Here is a 21,132-nt window from a genome sequence, read left to right as displayed (position 1 = left end):
ATCTTACCAGTTGATTTGTGAATTCTGTGATTTCACTGGGTGCCTGAGTCATAAATAGGTTAGGGCCCATTCTTTATTTTTTGTTTTTATTTATTTCTTTTAAGACGGAGTTTCACTCTCGTCGCCCAGGCTGGAGTGCAATGGCACAATCTTGGCTCACCACAACCTTTGCCTCCCGGGTTCAAGTGATTCTCCTGTCTCAGCCTCCCAAGTAGCTGGGACTACAGGCACGCGCCACCACGCCCGGATAAGTTTTGTATTTTTAGTAGAGATGGGGTTTCACTATCTTGGCCAGGCTGGTCTAGAACTCCTGACCTCGTGATCCACCTGCCTCGGCCTCCCAAAGTGCTGGGATTACAGGCATGAGCCACCGTTCCCGGCCCATGCTTTATTTTTATTTCTTTTTTTCTTTTTAAAATTTTTCGTAGAGATGGGGTGTCACTATGTTGCTCAGACTGGTCTCAAACCCCTGACCTCAAGTGATCCTCCCACCTTGGCCTCCCAGATTGCTGGCATTATAGGTGTGAGCCCCTGCACCCAGCCAGGCTAGGGTTCTTTCTGGGGTGATGTTTTTTGGCAGGTAATAAGATTTTAGATCCTTTTTTTTTTTTTTTTTAGACAGAGTCTGGCTGTGTTGCCCAGGCTGGAGTGCAGTGGCGCGATCTCGGCTCACTGCAAGCTCCGCCTCCCGGGTTCATGCCATTCTCCCGCCTCAGCCTCCGAGTAGCTGGGACTACAGGCGCCCACCACCATGCCCGGCTAATTTTTTGTATTTTTAGTAGAGATGGGGTTTCACCATGTTAGCCAAGGTGGTCTCGATCTCCTGACCTCGTGATCCACCCGCCTTGGCCTCCCAAAGTGCTGGGATTACAGGCTTGAGCCACCGCGCCCGGCCAGATCCTTTTTTTTTTTTTTGAAACGGAGTCTCACTCTGTCGCCCAGGCTGGAGTGCTGTGGCTTGATCTTTGCTCACTGCAAGCTCCGCCTCTTGGGTTCACGCCATTTTCCTGCCTCAGTCTCCCAAGTAGCTGGGACTACAGGCGCCCGCCACCACATACGGCTAATTTTTTTTTTTTTTTTTTTTTTTTGAGGAGTTTCATTCTTGTTGCCCGGGCTGGAATGCCATGGCACGATCTCAGCTCACTGCAGCCTCCTCCTCCCAGGTTCAAACGATTCTTCTGCCTCAGCCTCCTAAGTAGCTGGGATTACAGGCGTGCACCACCACGTCCGCATTTGTATTTTTGTAAAAAAAATACAATTTTTTTTTTGTATTTTTGGTAGAGATGGGTTTTGTCCACATTGGTCAGGCCGGTCTTGAACTACCGACCTCAGGTGATCTGCCCGCCTTGGCCTCCCAAAGTGCTGACATTACAGGCATGAGCCACCGCACCCGGCCCCTGGCAAATTTTTTTGTATTTTTGGTAGAGACCGGGGTTTCACTGTGTTAGCCAGGCTGGTTTCGATCTCCTGACCTTGTGATCCACCTGCCTTGGCCTCCCAAAGTGCTGGGATTACAGGTGTGAACCACCATGCCCAGTCAAGATTTCAGATCTTAATTTTGCTTAACTTTTGAAAAAAACTAGGCCGGGCACAGATCACTTGAGCTCAGGAGTTTGAGACCAGCCTGGGCAACATGGCAAAACTCTGTCTCTACAAAAAAAGAGTTTTTAAAAAACTGAAATGTGGCCGGGCGCGGTGGCTCAAGCCTGTAATCCCAGCACTTTGGGAGGCCGAGACGGGCGGATCATGAGGTCAGGAGATCGAGACCATCCTGGCTAATACGGCGAAACCCCGTCTCTACTAAAAAATACAAAAAAAAAAAAACTAGCCGGGCGACGAGGCGGGGCCTGTAGTCCCAGCTACTCGGGAGGCTGAGGCAGGAGAATGGCGTGAACCCGGGAGGCGGAGCTTGCAGTGAGCTGAGAGCCGGCCACTGCACTCCAGCCTGGGCGGCAGAGCGAGACTCCATCTCAAAAAAAAAAAAAAAAAACACCACAGAGTTTAGTGAATGGCTAAACTCTTTTTTTTTTTTTTTTTTTTTGAGGCGAGTCTCGCTCTGTCGCCCGGACTGGAGTGCAGTGGCCGGATCTCAGCTCACTGCAAGCTCCGCCTCCCGGGTTTACGCCCTTCTCCTGCCTCAGCCTCCCGAGTAGCTGGGACTACAGGCGCCCGCCACCTCGCCCGGCTAGTTTTTGTATTTTTAGTAGAGACGGGGTTCACCGTGTTAGCCAGGATGGTCTCGATCTCCTGACCTAGTGATCCGCCCGTCTCGGCCTCCCAAAGTGCTGGGATTACAGGCTGAGCCACCGCGCCGGCCTTTTTTTTTTTTTTTTTTTTTTTTTTTTTTTTTGAGACAGAGTCTCACTCTGTCGTGCAGGCTGGAGTGCAGTGGCCGGATCTCAGCTCACTGCCAGCTCTGCCTCCCGGGTTTACGCCATTCTCCTGCTTCAGCCTCCCGAGTAGCTGGGACTACAGGCGCCCGCCACCTCGCCTGGCTAATTTTTTGTATTTTTTTTTAGTAGAGACGGGGTTTCACCATGTTAGCCAGGATGGTCTCGACCTGACCTCGTGATCCGCCCATCTCGGCCTCCCAAAGTGCTGGGATTACAAGCTTGAGCCACCGCGCCCAGCCTAGCTAAACTCTTTAAACCACTTTCAAGTTGTCATTATAGCCGATGGTTCCTAGTGTGCCTGGTAAGCACATTCCAGGGCCTGCCACTCACACCAGAATTGGAATTTCAGGAGACCCCAGAAATGAGGTGCCTGGTCCGGACCTGTCTGGAAACCCCAGCTGCCCTTTCCTGGTGGTGGAGGGAAGGGAGGTTCTGGGCTTAGGAGCCCAGGCCCTGTGGCAGGCATTACTTGTCCTTTGACCTCTGGCCAGTTACCTAGATTTTATTTTTAATAGGAGACAGGATCTCTCTCTGTCATCCAGGCTGGAGTGCAGTGGCGTGATCATGGCTCACTGCAGCCACCACTTCCCGGGTTCAGGTGATCCTCCCACCTCTGCCTCCTGAGTAACTGGGAATGACTCTAGACACGTGCCACCGTGCCCAACTAATTTTTTTTTTTTGGGATGGAGTCTCCCTCTGTTGCCCAGGCTGGAGTGCAGTGGCGTGATCTTGGCTCACTGCAACCCCCGCCTCCCAGGGTCAAGTGATTCTCCTGCCTCAGCCTCCTGAGTAGCTAGGACTACAGGTGCACATCACCAAGCCTGGCTAAGTTTTGTATTTTTAGTAGAAACGGGGTTTCACCATGTTGGTCAGGCTGGTCTCGAAGTCCTGACCTCGTGATCTGCCTGCTTTGGCCTCCCAAATCACGCTGGGATTACAGGCGTGAGCCACAGTGCCCGGCTCAACTAATTTTTTGTATTTTTTTGTAGAGACGAGGTTTTGCCACATTGCCTAGGCTGCAACTTGGGTTTTTTTTTTTTTTTTTTTTTTTTGAGGCAGAATCGTACTCTTTCACCCAGGCTGGAGTGCAGTGGTGTAATCTTGGCTCACTGCAACCTCTACCTCCTCGGTTCAAGCAATTCTCCTTGCCTCAGCCTCCAGAGTAGATGGGATTACAAGTGCCTGCCACCACGCCCAGCTAATTTTTGTATTTTTTTTTTTTTTTGAGATGGAGTCTCGCTCTGTCACCCAGGCTGGAGTGCAGTGGCTGGATCTCAGCTCACTGCAAGCTCCGCCTCCCAGGTTCACGCCATTCTCCTGCCTCAGCCTCCCGAGTAGCTGGGATTACAGGCGCCCACCACCTCGCCTGGCTAGTTTTTTGTATTTTTTTAGTAGAGACGGGGTTTCACCGTGTTCGCCAGGATGGTCTCGATCTCCTGACCTCGTGATCCGCTCGTCTCGGCCTCCCAAAGTGCTGGGATTACAGGCTTGAGCCACCGCGCCCGGCCTATTATTATTATTTTTGTATTTTTTAGTAGAGACGGGGTTTCACCGTGTTCGCCAGGATGGTCTCGATCTCCTGACCTCGTGATCCGCCTGTCTCGGCCTCCCAAAGTGCTGGGATTACAGGCTTGAGCCACCACGCCCGGCCTAATTTTTGTATTTTTGGTCGAGATGGGGTTTCACTGTGTTGGCCAGGCTGGTCTTGAACTCCTGACCTCAAGTGATCCGCCTGCCTCAGCCTCCCAAAGTGCTGAAATTACAGGCACGAGCCACCGCGCCCGTCCTGCACCCTGGTTTTTGTTTCCTCTCCAGAGCTTACCACCTTTTTTGGTGCAAGGTGCCTTAACAGAGTTGTCTCCAGAAGCCTAAGTTCCAGGGAAATGACTCAACTCACCTGCCCAGCAGCCGCCTCCTAGGGTCCTCTGGCCAGAGATGGAGAGTGGGGGTGGGGGCCCATTTGAGCTACTTCCTGGGCCAGCTTCTCTTGTCTGGGCATCACCCCCCGAATGCCTGCCCCAGCAGTTTGGGTGCTGGCCCCACAATTGCATTAGAGGTCTGGCCTGAGATGAAACTTGTTTTTTTTTTTTTTTTTTTTTTTTTGAGACGGAGTCTCGCTCTGTCGCCCAGGCTGGAGTGCAGTGGCCAGATCTCAGCTGACTGCAAGCTCCGCCTCCCGGGTTTACGCCATTCTCCTGCCTCAGCCTCCCGAGTAGCTGGGACTACAGGCCCCCGCCACCTCCGGCTAGTTTTTTGTATTTTTAGTAGAGACGGGGTTTCACCGTGTTAGCCAGGATGGTCTCGATCTCCTGACCTCGTGATCTGCCCATCTCGGCCTCCCAAAGTGCTGGGATTACAGGCTTGAGCCACCGCGCCCGGCCTTTTTTTTTTTTTTTTAGAAGGAGTCTCGCTCTGTCACCCAGGCTGGAGTGCAGTGGTGCGATCTTGGCTCAGTGCAAACTCTGACTCCCGGGTTCAAGCGATTCTTCTGCCTCAGTCCCCTGAGTTGCTGGGATAGTTGCTGCAGACAGTAGCCCGCCACCACGCCTGGCTAACTTTTGTATTTTTAGTAGAGATGGGGTTTCTCCATATTGACCAGGCTAGTCTTGAACTCCTGACCTTGTAATCTGCCCACTTAGGCCTCCCAAAGTTCTGGGGATTACAGGTGTGAGCCACCGTGCCCAGCTGAAGCTTCTCTTTTATTTGGGGCACAGCATGTGGAAAAAATGATGCTGTGGCATTTGCTGGGGCTGGGTGGAGAGAGCTGGAACTGAATTCCTGACATGCTGTCTCTCCCTCCCTTTTTAAAAAAAATTATTGTGATTTCTATGCGGTTTTAAGAAAAATTCAGTATGGTAGTATAACTGTAGAATCCATATGATGCTGGAGTTTGTCTCAGCCTCCCGAGTAGCCGGGATGACAGGTGCCCGCCACCACGCCCAGCTAATTTTTGTATTTTTAGTAGAGACTAGGTTTCACCATGTTGCCCAGGCCTGTCTCGAACTCCTAACCTCAGGTGATCCACCCATCTCAGCCTCCGAAAGTGCTGGGATGACAGGTGTGAGCACAGCATTGTAGTGCCTGGTCCAATGCTGGAGTTTTTAAGAGTATTTTGCCCTAAGTTCTCACTCTTACCACGTGAGCTCTGCGATGGCATTCTTTCATAAATCTGCAAATCGGGAATTGTTCATTCCTTGGAATTTCAAGGAAACAGTTCATTCCTTGATAAGGATTGTTCCTGGTTCTGATAAGGATTGTCTCTGATTCTGATAAAGATTGTCTCTGGTTCTGGTAAAGGTTGTCCCTGATTTGGGAGTCTGTCTTTTGGGGATGGGCCCCACAGGTCTGGGGTGGGTTTTAAGAATCTGATTTTTATTTATTTATCTTTTTTTTTTTTTTTCTGAGACAAGGTGTCTCTCTGTCATCCAGGCTGGAGTACAGTGGCAAGATCCTAGCTCACTGCAGCCTCGACTTCCTGAACTGAAGCGATGCTCCCACCTCAGCCTCTTGACTAGCTGGGACAACAGGCGCATGCCACTGTGTCCCACTAATTTTTTTTTTTTAGACTAAGTCTTGCTCTATTGCCCAGGCTGAATGCAATGGCGTGATCTCGGCTAACGGCAACCTCTGCCTCCTGGGTTCAAGTAATTCTCCTGCCTCAGCCTCCTGAGTAGCTGGGATTACAGGCGCCTGCTACCAGGCCCAGAGAATTTTAGTATTTTTTTCTTTCTTTTTTTTTGAGACGGAGTCTCGCTCTATCACCAGGCTGGAGTGCAGTGGCACTATCTCGGCTCACTGCAACCTCCACCTCCCGGGTTCAAGTGATTCTTCTGCCTTGGCCTCCCGAGTAGCTTAAACTACAGGCATGCACCACCACGCCTGGATAATTTTTGTATTTTTAGTAGAGACGGGGTTTCACCATGTTGGCCAGGCTGGTCTCGAGAACTGACCTCGTGATCCGCCCACCTCAGCCTCCCAAAATGCTGAGATTACAGGCGTGAGCCACCACACCCAGCCTGTCCTTATTTTTTTTTGAGACAGAGTCTTGCTCTGTCACCCAGGCTGGAGTACAGTGGTGCAATCTTGGCTCCCTGCAACCTCTGCCTCCCGGGTTCATGTGATTCTCCTGCCTCAGTCTCCTGAGTAGCTGGGACTATAGGCGCCTGCCACCATGCCCAGGTAATTTTTGTATTTTTAGTAGAGATGGGGTTTCACCATGTTGGCCAGGCTGGTCTCGATCTCTTGACCTTGTGATTTCCCCACCTCGGCCTCCCAAAGTGCTGGGATTGCAGGTGTGAGTCACCGTGCCCGGCCTTGTCCTGCTAATTATTAAAAAGAGGCAAGGCAGAAGTAAGTTTCGAACCTCTGACCCTCATGACCCTCATGGGTCCTTACGGGCCAAGTCCTTTGGTTTCCGTGTGGCTTTCTCTTTTGGAGGATGGAGGGTACTTCTTTGTTCCCAGGGAGGAACAGGTGGGACACATTTCAGGACACCCGTCTAGGGCCTGGCAAGGGCTTAGCGGGATGGGAAGCCTGTCTGGAGAGGGTGAGAGGACGGTTGTGGTCAGAGTTCCCAGGAAACCTCCGACACCTGTGTGGGGTGTGCAGCCAGGCTCTTCCTCCACAGCCTTCATGGTTGCCATGGCAGCAGCCAGACTTTGCAAAACTCAGAGCTTCCATCCAGGCAAATATGTACAGGAAGCAGGAGCAGGCTGGAGCCAGAGGGTTGTGTAGACACATTCCCCGGAAAAATGATGCAGTCGAGATGATCCCGGGCACTCTCTCCTCGGCATGGTCTTTACAGAGAGCAGCTGCTCTGAGAGGCTCCCCTTGGTAAAGCCTTCTGCCTTCCTTTGTCCCTGATTTGGGGACTTCATGTCTCATTAGGTCCAGCTCTTCTCCCTCTTCATCGTATAAACCAAAAAGGCATCAGGCATTTTGACTCAGGCCCACATTAGGGAAGAACACCTTGTAATTTGCCAGATATTAACTACAGCAATGCAAAAGGAAGTGTGCGTGGCCAGGTGCAGGGCTCATGCCTGAAAGGCCAGCGTTTTGGAGGGCAGATCACTTGAGGCCAGGAGTTCAAGACCAGCCTGACCAACATGGCGAAACCCTGTCTTTACTAAGAACACAAAAAGTAGCTGGGCATGGTGGCACATGCCTTTAATCCCAGCTACTCAGGAGGCTGAGGCACGGAAATCTGAACCTTCGAGGTGGAGTTTGCAGTGAACCAAGATCGCACCATTGCACTCCAGCCTGGGCCACAGAGTGAGACTCTTTCTCCAAAAAAAAAAAAAAAAAAAAAGGCCGGGCATGGTGGCTTACACCTGTAATCCCAACACTTTGGGAGACTGAGGCAGACGACGAATCACTTGAGGTCAGAGGTTCGTGACCTGGCTGGCCAACATGGTGAAACCCTGTCTCTAGTAAAAAGACAAAAATTAGCTGTGTGTGGTGGCAGTTGCCTGTAATCCCACTTGGGAGGCTGAGGCAGGAGAATTGCTTCAACCCAGGAGGCGGAGGTTGCAGTGAACCAAGATTGCATCATTGCACTCCACCCTGGGCGACAAAGCAAGACCTTGTCTCAAAAAAAAAAAAAAAAAGAAGAGACCGGGCATGGTGGCTCACACCTGCGATCCCAGCACTTTGGGAGGCCCAGGAGTTCAAGACCAGCCTGGGCAGCATAGCAAGACCCTGTCTCTATTATAACAAAACACCCTTTGGGAGGCCAAGGCAGGAGGATCACTTGCCCAAAAGTTTGAGATCAGCCTGAGCAACATAGGGAAACCCCGTCTCTACAAAAAAACAAAAAAATTAGCTGGACAAAGTGGCATGTGCCTGTAGTCTCAGCTACTCGGGAGGCTGAAGCAGGAGAATCGCTGAAGCCTGGGAGGTGGAGGTTGCAGTGAGCTGAGATCATGCCATTGCACTCCAGCCTGGGCAATAAGAGTGAAACTGCCGTCTCACAAAATAAATAAATACATACATAAATAAAGACATAATGATCTTTTTTCTTTTTTTTTTTATTATTTATTTATTTATTTATTTATTTTTGAGATGGAGTCTCGCTGTCACCCAGGCTGGAGTACAGTGGCCGGATCTCAGCTCACTGCAAGCTCCGCCTCCCGGGTTCACGCCATTCTCCTGCTTCAGCCTCCCAAGTAGCTGGGACTACAGGCGCCGGCCACCACGCCCGGCTAGTTTTTGTATTTTTTAGTAGAGACGGGGTTTCACCATGTTAGCCAGGATGGTCTCGATCTGTTGACCTTGTGATCCGCCTGTCTCGGCCTCCCAAAGTGCTGGGATTACAGGCTTGTGCCACCGCGCCCGGCCAATTATCTTTTTTCTAATCTTTCATTTTTGAAGAGAGACTCTGGCTTACAGCTCTATAATGGGGTTTTGAAGGATTTTGAATTCTTTGTTATGCAGTTGAGATTTTTAGTGAAAGCACTTTCTTTCCCATGGATAAGAGCTTATCTTTGCTCCTCTCCCTAGCTGCAGGCTGGGCTGACAGCCATCCTTGGGGATCCTGTGGGAATTTGGTGTCCCCCTTATTTTTAGGACATATCCAATGATGATGATGACATGCATCCTGCAGCAGCCGGGATGGCGGACGGGGTCCACCTCCTGGGGTTCTCTGATGAGATTCTCCTTCACATCCTGAGTCACGTCCCCAGCACAGACCTGATTCTGAACGTCCGGTGTACCTGTCGGAAGCTCGCAGCCCTGTGCCTTGACAAGAGTCTCATCCACACCGTGTTGCTGCAAAAGGACTATCAGGTGAGTAGGCGTGGGGGCAGGAGATGAGAAACAAGTTAGATCTCAGTCTTTGAGGACTGGGCACAGCCCTGCAGTGGAACCCTGTGTGCTGATGGAAAGGTGGCAGTCACTCCAAGTCCTGACTGGTGCTGTCTGCAGGATGCATTGAGGGACAGAAGCAAGGGGCAGAAAAGTGTGGGTGCTGTGCTTCCTGGGGAGGAGGGCACAGATGTATGTGGACCTCGTCCTGGGAGGGAACCTAGGGCCTTGGGAGTCAGGGAGAGGGGTTGGAGACTTGCTTTCCGATGGATCCCTAGGAGTGGGATTGCTGGGTCACAGGAGAGGTGTTGGATGTTTCTTATAAAGTTAAATATGCAGCTCTCCAGTGGTGCAGTGGGAGGGCACCATTTTGCACCCTCCAGCAGGATGTGGGAGTTCCAGTTGCTCTGCAGCCTTGTGAACACTTGGTACTGTCAGTTTTTTAAGTTTTAGCCATTCTTTTTTTTTTTTTTTTTTGAGACGGAGTCTCCTTCTGTCGCCCAGGCTGGAGTGCAGTGGCGTGACCTCGGCTCACTGCAAGATCCGCCTCCTGGGTTCACGCCATTCTCCTGCCTCAGCCTTCTAAGTAGCTGGGACTCTGGCCGGGCGCGGTGGCTCAAGCCTGTAATCCCAGCACTTTGGGAGGCCGAGACGGGCGGATCACGAGGTCAGGAGATCGAGACCATCCTGACTAACACGGTGAAACCCCGTCTCTACTAAAAAATACAAAAAACTAGCCGGGCGAGGTGGTGGGCGCCTGTAGTCCCAGCTACTCGGGAGGCTGAGGCAGGAGAATGGCGTAAACCCGGGAGGCGGAGCTTGCAGTGAGCTGAGATCCGGCCACTGCACTCCAGCCTGGGCGACAGAGCGAGACTCCATCTCAAAAAAAAAAAAAAAAAAAAAAAAGTAGCTGGGACTACAGGCTCCTGCCACCACGCCTGGCTAATTTTTGTATTTTTTAGTAGAGACAGTGTTTCACTGTGGTCTCAATCTCCTGACCTTGTGATCCGCCCGCCTCAGCCTCCCAAAGTGAGCCACCGTGCCCGGCCTGTTTTTTTCTTTTTTAAATTTTTTTTGAGACGGAGTCTTGCACTGTTGCCCAGGCTGGAGTGCAGTGGCGTGATCTCGGCTCACTGCAAACTCTGCCTCCTGGGTTCATGCCATTCTCCTGCCTCAGCCTCCCACGTAGCTGGGACTACAGGTGCCTGCCACCACGCCTGGGTAAGTTTTTTTTTTTGAGACAGAGTCTCACTCTGCCGTGAGGCTGGAGTGCAGTGGCACTGTGTCGGCTTACTGCAACCTGTTTCCTGGGTTCAAGCAATTCTCCTGCCTCAGCCTCCCAAGTAGCTGGGATTACAGGTATCCACCACCACGCCCGGCTAGTTTTTATATTTTTAGTAGAGACAGGGTTTCACCCTGTTGGCCAGGCTGGTCTTGAACTCCTGACCTCAGGTGATCCGCCTGCCTCGGCCTCTGAAAGTGCTGGGATTACAGGCGTGAGCCACCGTGTCCAGCCTCTCTCAGCTAATTTTTTGTACTTTTAGTAGTGTTAGCCAGGATGGTCTCAATCTCCTGGTCTCGATCTCCTGACCTCGTGATCTCTCTGCCTCTGCCTCCCAAAGTGCTGTGATTACAGGCATGAGCCACTGTGCCCGGCCAGGAGCTTTTTTTTATTTTAATTTTTTGGCCAGGTCTGGTGGCTCATGCCTATAATGCCAGCATTTTGGGAGGCCGAGGCAGGTGGATGAGATGAGCTCAGGATTTCTTTTTTTTTTTTTTTTTTTTTTTTGAGACGGAGTCTCGCTCTGTCGCCCAGGCTGGAGTGCAGTGACCGGATCTTGGCTCACTGCAAGCTCCGCCTCCCAGGTTTACGCCATTCTCCTGCCTCAGCCTCCCCAGTAGCTGGGACTACAGGTGCCCGCCACCTCGCCCGGCCAGTTTTTTTGTATTTTTTAGTAGAGACGGGGTTTCACTGGGTTAGCCAGGATGGTCTCGATCTCCTGACCTCGTGATCCGCCCATCTCGGCCTCCCAAAGTGCTGGGATTACAGGCGTGAGCCACCGCACCCGGCCGCGCTCAGGATTTCAAGACTGGTCTGGACAACTTGGTAAAACTCCGTCTGAACGAAAAAAAAAAAAAAAAGGAAAATCAGCCTGGCATGTTGGCACATGTCTGTAGTTCCACCTACTCAGGAGGCTGAGGTGGGAGGATCTCTTGAACCCTAGGACGTCAAGGCTGCAGTCAGCTATTGTCGTACCACTGTGCTCCAGCCTGGACAACAGAATGAGACCTTGGCTCAAAAAACAGAAACAGGCCGGGCGTGGTGGCTCGGTCACAGCTCACTGCAAACTCCACCTCCCAGGCTCAAGCCATCCTCCTGCCTCAGCCTTCCAAGTAGCTGGGACCACAGGTGTGCACCACTACGCCTGGCTAATGTTGTTTTTTTTTTTTTTTTTGGTAGATATGGGGTCTTGCTATGTTGCCCAAGCTGGTCTCCATCCCTTGAGATTAACCGATCTCTCTGCCTTGGCCTTCCAAAGTGCTGGGATTACAGGCATGCGCTGAAGCGCCCGGCCTTCCTTCCTCTTTGTGGCTGGATCACATTTCCCCGTGTGGACTTGGCATTTACTTTGTCCGTCCACCTGTTGATGGACACTGGGGCTCTTTGTACCTGTGGCTTCTTGTGAATCTGCCACAGTGAACAGGCACAGAGTCGGGAGGCTGAGTCTCAGCTTTCGGTTCCTTTGGGTCTGTCCCTAGGAGTGAAATTGCTGGGTCATGTGGTAGCCCTGTGTTTAGCTTTTTGAGGAACCACCAGACCGTTTTTTTTTTTTTTTTTTTTTTTCTATTTTGAGACAGAGTCTTGCTCTGTCGCAGGCTAGAGTGAAGTGGTGCTATCTTGGCTCACTGCACCTCCGCCTCCTGGGTTCAAGCGATTCTCCTGCCTCCTCCCCAGTAGCTTGGCTTACAGGCACATGCCACCACACCCAGCTAATTTTTGTATTTTTAGTAGAGATGAGATTTCCCTATGTTGGCCAGAGTGGTCTCGATCTCCTGACCTCAGGTGATACACCTTCCTTGGCCTCCCAAAGGGCTGGGATTACAGGCGTGAGCCACCGTGCCCGGCCTTTGTTTTTTCCTTTTTGAGACAGAGTCTCTTTCTGTTGCCCAGGCTGGAGTGTAGTGGTGACATCTTGGCTCACTGCAACCTCCACCTCCCAGGTTCAAGTGATTTTCCTGCCTTCGCCTCTGGAGTAGCTGGGATTAAAGGCGCCCGCCACCACGCCTGGCTAGTTTTTGTATTTTCAGTAGAGATGGGGCTTCACCACGTTGGCCAGGCTGGTCTCGAACTCCTTACCTCAGGTGATCCATCTGCCCTGGCTTCCCAAAGTGCTGGGATGACAGGCATGAGCCACCGTGCCTGCCTACCAAACCGTTTTCTACCATGGCTGCACCCCTCTACCAGTCCCACTTAGCTGGGGACTCTCGACTCTTGGCTCCAGGTCAGTGTGCGGGCAGGTAGACAGGGAGAGGTGGGGAGCTTCCCTCCCGGTGGAGCTGCTGCCGTAGGAGGAGTGTGCGCACTGAGGGTTGGAGACCCGTAGGTGCCTTCAGCCCTTTCCTTCCTCTCCCCGCCCCGCCTCTGTCCCGCAGGCGAGCGAGGACAAGGTGAGGCAGCTGGTGAAGGAGATCGGCCGGGAGATCCAGCAGCTGAGCATGGCTGGCTGCTACTGGCTGCCTGGCTCCACCGTGGAACACGTGGCCCGCTGCCGCAGCCTGGTGAAGGTGAACCTCTCCGGTTGCCACCTCACCTCCCTGCGCCTCTCCAAGATGCTCTCGGCCTTGCAGCACCTGCGCTCGCTGGCCATCGACGTGAGCCCCGGCTTCGACGCCAGCCAGCTGAGCAGTGAGTGCAAGGCCACGCTGAGCCGCGTGCGGGAGCTCAAGCAGACGCTGTTCACGCCCTCCTACGGCGTGGTGCCCTGCTGCACCAGCCTGGAGAAGCTACTGCTCTACTTCGAGATTCTGGACCGCACACGCGAGGGCGCCATCCTCTCGGGCCAGCTCATGGTGGGCCAGAGCAACGTGCCGCACTACCAGAACCTACGGGTCTTCTATGCGCGCCTGGCCCCTGGCTACATCAACCAAGAGGTGGTGCGGCTCTACCTGGCTGTGCTTAGCGACCGTACGCCTCAGAACCTCCACGCCTTCCTCATCTCCGTCCCCGGCAGCTTCGCGGAGAGCGGAGCCACCAAGAACCTCCTGGACTCCATGGCGCGCAACGTCGCGCTGGATGCCCTGCAGCTGCCCAAGTCCTGGCTGAACGGCTCTTCCCTCCTACAGCACATGAAATTCAACAACCCCTTCTACTTCAGCTTCAGCCGCTGCACCCTGTCGGGCGGCCATCTGATCCAGCAGGTCATCAACGGCGGGAAGGACCTGCGGAGCCTGGCCAGCCTGAACCTCAGCGGCTGCGTCCACTGTCTGTCCCCAGACTCGCTGCTCCGCAAGGCGGAGGACGACATCGACAGCAGCATCCTGGAGACGCTGGTGGCGTCCTGCTGCAACCTGCGCCACCTGAACCTCTCGGCCGCCCACCACCACAGCTCAGAGGGCCTGGGCCGCCACCTCTGCCAGCTCCTGGCCCGGCTGCGTCACCTGCGCTCCCTCTCCCTGCCTGTCTGCTCCGTCGCCGACTCCGCGCCGCGCGCGGACCGTGCGCCCGCCCAGCCGGCCATGCACGCAGTGCCGCGCGGCTTTGGCAAGAAAGTGCGCGTGGGCGTGCAGTCCTGTCCCAGCCCCTTCTCTGGCCAGGCGGGCCCCCAGCCTTCCTCCGTGTTCTGGTCTCTGCTGAAGAACCTGCCCTTCCTGGAACACCTCGAGCTGATCGGGTCCAACTTCTCCTCCGCCATGCCGCGCAACGAGCCCGCCATCCGCAACTCGCTCCCACCCTGCAGCCGCGCGCAGAGCGTCGGAGACTCGGAGGTGGCCGCCATTGGCCAGCTGGCCTTCCTGCGGCACCTGACGCTCGCACAGCTGCCCAGCGTCCTTACGGGCTCCGGGCTGGTCAGTATCGGCCTGCAGTGCCAGCAGTTGCGGTCGCTGTCGCTGGCCAACCTGGGCATGATGGGGAAGGTGGTGTACATGCCCGCGCTCTCAGACATGTTGAAGCACTGCAAGCGGCTGAGGGACCTCAGGTGAGGGGGCCGCGGGGACCTCCTGGGCCTCTGTTGGAGGCTGGCGGAGGGAAGTGGGGCGTTCACGTGGAGCTTGCAGGCAGCGCTGCCGCAGGCCTGCCCTCCAGGAGCCCAGAGGCTGGGGCGGGGCCTCGCCACGTGCCACGTCGGTCTCTGGGGGCTCGGGGGAGAGCGGCTTCTAGAGGAGCCGGAGGTGCCGGAGGCGGATGTCTGAGCTTAGCGTCCTTATTCCTGATCGTGTTTGAGTGATTGCCCGGCCCTACTGTGAGTCATCCTGTGTAATCTTCTCACGAGCCTGCCAGGTGCGTCATTGTTGCCACTCAGCAGAGCTAGTAGGTGGGAGAGTCAGGATTCGAACCCAGGTCTTTCTGACCTGACTTTGCAATGCAATTCCTTTTTTTTTAAATTTAAATTTTATTTATTTATTTATTTTTGAGACAGAGTCTCGCTCTGTCATCCAAGCTGGAGTGCAGTGGCGCCATCATAGCTCACTGTAGCCTCAACCTCCTGGGCTCAATTAATCCTGCTGTCTCAGCCTCCCAAGTAGCTGGGACTACAGGCATATGCCATCATGCCTGGCTATATATATATATATTTAAAATTTTGTAGAGACAAAGTCTCACTGTGTTGCCCAGACTGGTGTCGAATTCTTGAGCTCAAGCAATCCTCACCTTGGCCCCCCAAAGTGCTGGTGCTGGGATTGCAGGTGTGAGGCACTGCACTTGGCCTCTATCTTTGCTTTTTTTTTTTTTTTTTGAGACGGAGTCTTGCTCTGTTGCCTGAGCTAGAGTGCAGTGGCCCGATCTCAGCTTACTGCAAGCTCCGCCTCTCGGATTCCCGCCATTCTCCTGCCTCAGCCTCCGGAGTAGCTGGGACTACAGGCGCCCGCCACCTCGCCCGGCTAGTTTTTTTTTTTTTTGTATTTTTAGTAGAGACGGGGTTTCACCATGTTAGCCAGGATGGTCTCGATCTGACCTCGTGATCCACCCGTCTCGGCCTCCAAAGTGCTGGATTACAGGCTTGAGCCACCGCGCCCGGCCGTTTTTTTTTTTTTTTTTTTGAGACAGAGTCTCACTCTACACACCCAGGCTGGAGTGCAGTAGCGTGATCTTGGTTCACTGCAACCCCTACCCCCTGGGTTCAAGCGATTCTCCTACCTCAGCCTCCCGAGCAGCTGGGACTACAGGTGTGCACCACCACATCTGGCTAATTTTTTTATATTTTTATTAGAGACGGGGTTTTGCCGGGTTGGCCAGGCTGGTCTCGAACTCCTGACATCAGGTGATCCGCTTGCCTTGGCCTCCCAAAGTTCTGGGATTATAAGGCATAAGTCACCACGCCTGGCCAGGCAGATGCTTTCTGGGTCAGTAAGCACCATGTGAAGAAATCCCAGAGACTTGGAAATTGTGCCTTGGACCCTCTGAACCGACTGCCAGGGAGCAGTCGGTTCAGAGGGTCCAAGGCACAATGTGAGATGGGAGGGAGTAGGGAAGACGGGGCAGACAAGGCAAGTGGGCACCAGTGCCATGGAGTTTCACCTGGGAGAGGGAGCGGCCTCCTTGGGCATCCCACATGGACTGCAGGGGTTGGGATGGAGGAGACAGGAGAGGTCGGCTCAGAAGGGGGACCACAGACTCCTGGGAGGTGATGGTCCCTGAGACTAGGAGCAGGACCTGCCCCAGAGCAGGGAGGAGGTGGAACCATGGGCTTGGGAGAGCTCCATGCCAGACAGTGTTGGGGGCCCATGGTGTTTCCAGAGCCAAGCACGAAATGAATTTATGCTGAATTATGCTGTGGAGTGAACAGTGTTCTTGTCAGTTCCTAGAATTTAAGGAATAAGAATTCGTTAACTTGAGATGAATTTGAGAATCTTGGCCGATAAATCTGACCTTGAAAAATTACCCAAAATGAGGTCGGGCATGGTGGCTTACTCCTATAATCCAAGCACTTTGGGAGGCTGTGGTGGGCGGATCATCTCAGGTCAGGAGTTGGAGACCAGCCTGGCCAACATGGTAAAACCCTGTCTCTACCAGAAACATACAAAAATTAGTCGGGCGTGGCAGCAGGCACCTGTGGTCCCAGCTACTCAGGAGGCTGAGGCAGGAGAATTGCACTTTACCTGGGAGGCAGAGGTTGCAGTGAGTCAGATCACACCACTACACTCCAGCCTGGGTGACAAAGCGAGACTCTCGAAAAGAAAAGAAAAGAACGAAAAAGAAAAGAAAAATTACCCAAAATGGGCCGGGCGCGGTGGCTCACGCCTGTAATCCCAGCACTTTGGGAGGCCAAGGCGGGTGGATCACGAGGTCAGGAGATCGAGACCATCCTGGCTAACATGGTGAAACCCCATCTCTACTTAAAATACAAAAAATTAGCCAGGCGTGGTGGTGGTCGCCTGTAGTCCCAGCTACTCAGGAGGCTGGGGCAGGAGAATGGCGTGAACCCGGGAGGCGGAGCTTGCAGTGAGCCGAGATCGCGCCACCGTACTCCAGCCTGGGCCAAATGGGCTGGCTGTAGTGGGTCAAACTTGTAATCTCAGCACTTTGGGAGGCTCAAGGAGTTCGAGGCCAGCCTGGGCAACATTGCCAGACCCCAACTCTACAAAAATTAAAAGAATTCGCAGGGTGTAGTGGTGCATGCCTGTAGTCCCAGCTACTCAGGCGGCTGAGGTGGGAGATCGCCTGAGCCTGGGAGGTTGGGTTGAGGCAGCAGTGAGCTGTGATTGTGCCACTGCATTCCAGTCTGGGAAACAGAGCAAGACTGTCAAAAAAAGAAAAGAAAAGAGAATTACCCAAAAGGTAGTGAAGGCCTTGAGCCTCAGTACTGCAAGGGACTAGGTTCGGGAGAAAGTGGAGGCAGGACTTAGATGAGTGAGTTGGTGTCTCTGTGATTCCTTAGCTGGTGGGGTGGGTGGCGGGTACATGAAGTCATGCTCCAGCCTAAGGGGCACGTGGGCACGTGTCATTCTCTCCAGAATAGTTAGCGTTCACTTTGTGCCTTTGCTGAGAGCCATGCACTGAGCCCATCTTCCCTGCCATAATCCGCTGAGGTTGCAGCCTTGATCATTCCCATTTCCCAGATGGGGCTGTGGGAGCTCAGGGGGAGTTGAGTCTCTCGCAAACACCAGAGCTTGACCTTGGCCCTGGAGCCATGCAGAGTAGAGATAAGGGGCCTCTTGTAAATCTCCACTGTCCCGCGGAAGGCATGGCAGGAAGTGGCCGGGTCTGCTGGGGAGCAGCAGAGCTGGAGGCTCACACCCTGGAGCCTTCCAGGGCCTTGCAGCCAGCTGGGCGCCGCCTTCCCTCTTGGCCTCCTCCCACTACAGACCTGTTAGGGTTGGGTTGAGAAGCCCAGGATCAAACCCAGGACTCCAAATGGCAGAGCAGATTGCTAGAAGCCTCTGTATTTCCTGTCTGATGGAGGCACCAGGTCCTGGATTGGCCCCTTTGCTAGAAGCCTCTGTATTTCCTGTCTGGTGGAGGCACCAGGCCCTGGATCGGCCGCTTTGATTCTCAGCTTGAGCCAGTGCGGGGCTCTGTGCTTGGGGAGTGGGGTGGTTATTCATGCTCTGACCCAGGCATCCTGGAGACAGTTGCTTTGAGAACCAGACTGGTGACTTTTCAGAATCTCCCTGCTTTAGAAATTTGACTCAACGGTGGCTCAAGCCTGTAATCCCAGCACTTTGGGAGGCCGAGACGGGTGGATCACGAGGTCAGGAGATCGAGACCATCCTGGCTAACACGGTGAAACCCCGTCTCTACTAAAAAATACAAAAAACTAGCCGGGCGAGGTGGCGGGCGCCTGTAGTCCCTGCTACTTGGGAGGCTGAGGCAGGAGAATGGTGTAAACCCGGGAGGCGGAGCTTGCAGTGAGCTGAGATCCGGCCACTGCACTCCAGCCTGGGCGATAAAGCGAGACTCTGTCTCAAAAAAAAAAAAAAAAAAAGAAATTTGACTCAAAATGCATGTAAATTTTGGACTTCCCCCACATTTTTTTTTTTCTTTAAATGGTCTCATTCTGCCTCCCAGGCTGGTGTACAGTGGCATGATCACAGCTCACTGCAGCCTCGACCTCCTCTGGCTTAGGTGATCCTCCCACCTCAGCCTCCCGAGTAGCTGGGACTACAGGCACACACGACCATGCCCGGCTTTTTTTTTGTATTTTTTGTAGATATGGGGTCTTGCTATGTTGCCCGGGCTGGTCTTCAATTCCTGAGCTCAAGTGATCCTCCTGCCTGGGCTGCCCAGAGGGCCGGGATCACAGGTGTGAGCCACCGTGCCCGGTCCAGAGGGTCTGTTAAGGGCCTCCTAGTTGATGGGCCTGAGCCAAGCCCTGAGTCCAGGCTGAGGTCTGGCCTGGGAGAGTTGCTTTGGCGTCCTCAGCTCATCGGTGGCCTTTAGCTGTGGAAACAGGCGAGCCCATGGATTGGGCTGGGGCACACATGGCAAGGATTCGCCAGGAAGAGGAAGAAGAATGTGGAAGGGAGACCGAGCAGAGGCTGTCAGCAAGGGAGGCACCGGCTGGAGGGGGAGGGGTGTTCTGGAAGCAAGAGGCAGAGGTGATGGCCGCCGCCGTGGGTGGAGGGGACCTTTGGGCTCATGTGATCTCTGCCAGGTACTTTTCACGGGCGTCCAGGTCTTGACCCCTTTGATATTCTCAACAACTTATGAGTGTCAACACAGTTGTACCCACTTTATGGATGAAGAAAGGAAGGCCCAGAGAGTGCGCGAACTTGCCCAGGTCACACGGCTGCTTTCTCCGGCCTCCTGGGGTGAGCGGGATTTCATGGTCCCCGACGGCCTCCAGGCTCTGAGACGGGATCCCCGGGGCCAAGGGCCTTCCTCAGGAGCAGGGCCATGGAGGCAGCGTGGAGAGGCCCGCGGGCCCCAGGGTCAGTGGGTTGTGTGGGCCAGCCTAAGAGCCCGACCCTGCTCATAATGCCATCTCTGTGCACAAACTCTAGCCTGTGCCCAGCAGCCCCTGAGAACCACGTCTGCTCTGAGCTGGGTACTGCCTGTTCAGAACAGACGCCGGTTCCCAGACGCTGCCAGCTGGCCCCGTTCCTCTGGATTCCTGCCTTCTGTGGCAAGGGAGCCCAGGGACGCTGCAGTGAAAGGAGCAGGTGGCACTCGCTTGCCCGTGGGCAGGAGCTGTGCAGAGGAAACGGCGCTGGGACCCCTGGAGGCTGGCACGGTGCGCCGAGGCTGCATCCTGGGGTGGCTGGAGTCTCTTTGGTGGCAGAGCTTGGAATCCCAGGCCAGCCGGCTGCTGCCTCTGGCAGCGCCCACACCATGACCCCCAGCTTTGTGCCTGCCGGGGCTCCTGGCAGAGAGGAGGTGGTGCAGGAAGGAGTCGCTTTGGCTGGGACTTGGACACACCTCAGTAGTAAGGGGATTACAAATTGAACAGAAAAGGCACCTTCTTGCCCCAGACCAACTAAGCCCTGCTTGCGGTGGAGGGCAGGGGAGCATGTTACCCTGAGTCACCCGGGCTGCTGTGATCGGGACCAGGGCAGCATCTGGGCAGAAGCGGACCATCCTTTTCAGAGCCAGGCCCTGGAGCCACCCCAGGGACACCTCAGAGGCCTGGGCGCTGCTCTCACGGCCCGTGTGGTGGGTGGCCAGCTGGGAACCCCTGCACTGTGAGCTCGGTGCCTTTCATGCCCACAGAGTCACCAGGAGACCCAGGTGTCCCCGTGGGGAGCAGGATGGGGTGGCTGGATCCTCACTCAAAGGTGGGTGAGGCCTGATGCAGTGGGAGCCTTTTCCTCATCCCCATCCTCCCTGCAGATGCTGCCGGTCACTCGAGTCAGGTCAGCTCTGCCACGGTCCTGGGTGCCATGCCCTAGGGTGGCGTGCCATGGGAGCCTGAGAAGCTTTAGGCGTGCCAGGCCCCTTGCCTGACCAGTCACTCCCATGGGCCTGCCACGTCCTGAACACCTGTGACAGGTGACTTCCTCTTGGGCAGAAGAATGTGGATGTGGTTATCTAGTGGAAAAAAGGTTTTTTTCACGCTCTGCCGACTTGGTTTTTTTTTTTTTTTTTTTTTTTTTTTTTTTTTTTTTTTTTTTTTGTTGAGACGGAGTGTCGCTCTGTCGCCCAGGCTGGAGTGCAGTGGCTGGATCTCAGCTCACTGCAAGCTCCGCCTCCCGGGTTTACGCCATTCTCCTGCCTCAGCCTCCTGAGTAGCTGGGACTACAGGCGCCCGCCACCTCGCCCGGCTCGTTTTTTGTATTTTTAGTAGAGACGGGGTTTCACCATGTTAGCCAGGATGGTCTCAATCTCCTGACCTCGTGATCCGCCCGTCTCGGCCTCCCAAAGTGCTGGGATTACAGGCTTGAGCCACCGTGCCCGGCCTCGACTTGGTTTTTAACCCCAGAGGCTCGAGTCGCCCTGGGGCGGGTAGCACGGATCCACATCGCCACCTAGTGACCACACGACGGCAGCCGTCCTTGCCCAACGCCCTGTTTCCATCTCCTGCTGTCCCGAGCCTCCTGCTTTTGCTTTGGAGAGAAATCCAGAGGTGACTTTGCAGCCCAGCAGATGCGGCGCCTGCACCATCTTTTTTACACCTCCCCGTTTCCCACCTTCAGGTCTGCAAAGGGATGTTTACTTTAGGATTTTTTTAGGGAGAAGTGGTATTCAAAATACATTGTAATGAAAACACTTTATTACTATCTTTCTTTTTTTTTTTTTTTTGAAACGGAGTCTCGCTCTGTCACCCAGGCTGGAGTGCAGTGG

At 54.1% G+C, this 21,132-nt stretch overlaps 1 protein-coding gene across 2 annotated transcripts in view; it reads left to right on the top strand.

The window, feature by feature from the left end:
• FBXL18 (F-box and leucine rich repeat protein 18) overlaps positions 1 to 21,132 on the top strand; it is a 64,761-nt gene that overhangs the window by 5,296 nt on the left and 38,333 nt on the right. For both annotated transcript variants that reach the window (XM_033193098.1, XM_033193097.1), the window contains exons 2-3: positions 8,958 to 9,176; positions 12,849 to 14,392. In XM_033193098.1, the coding sequence (XP_033048989.1) occupies positions 8,958 to 9,176; positions 12,849 to 14,392 (1,763 nt within the window). The remainder of the gene's footprint in view (positions 1 to 8,957; positions 9,177 to 12,848; positions 14,393 to 21,132) is intronic.

Source organism: Trachypithecus francoisi, unplaced genomic scaffold, assembly GCF_009764315.1.
Source record: "Trachypithecus francoisi isolate TF-2019V2 unplaced genomic scaffold, Tfra_2.0 Lachesis_group4, whole genome shotgun sequence".
Taxonomy (NCBI): domain Eukaryota; kingdom Metazoa; phylum Chordata; class Mammalia; order Primates; family Cercopithecidae; genus Trachypithecus; species Trachypithecus francoisi.
This window is presented reverse-complemented; position numbering and strand designations above follow the sequence as displayed.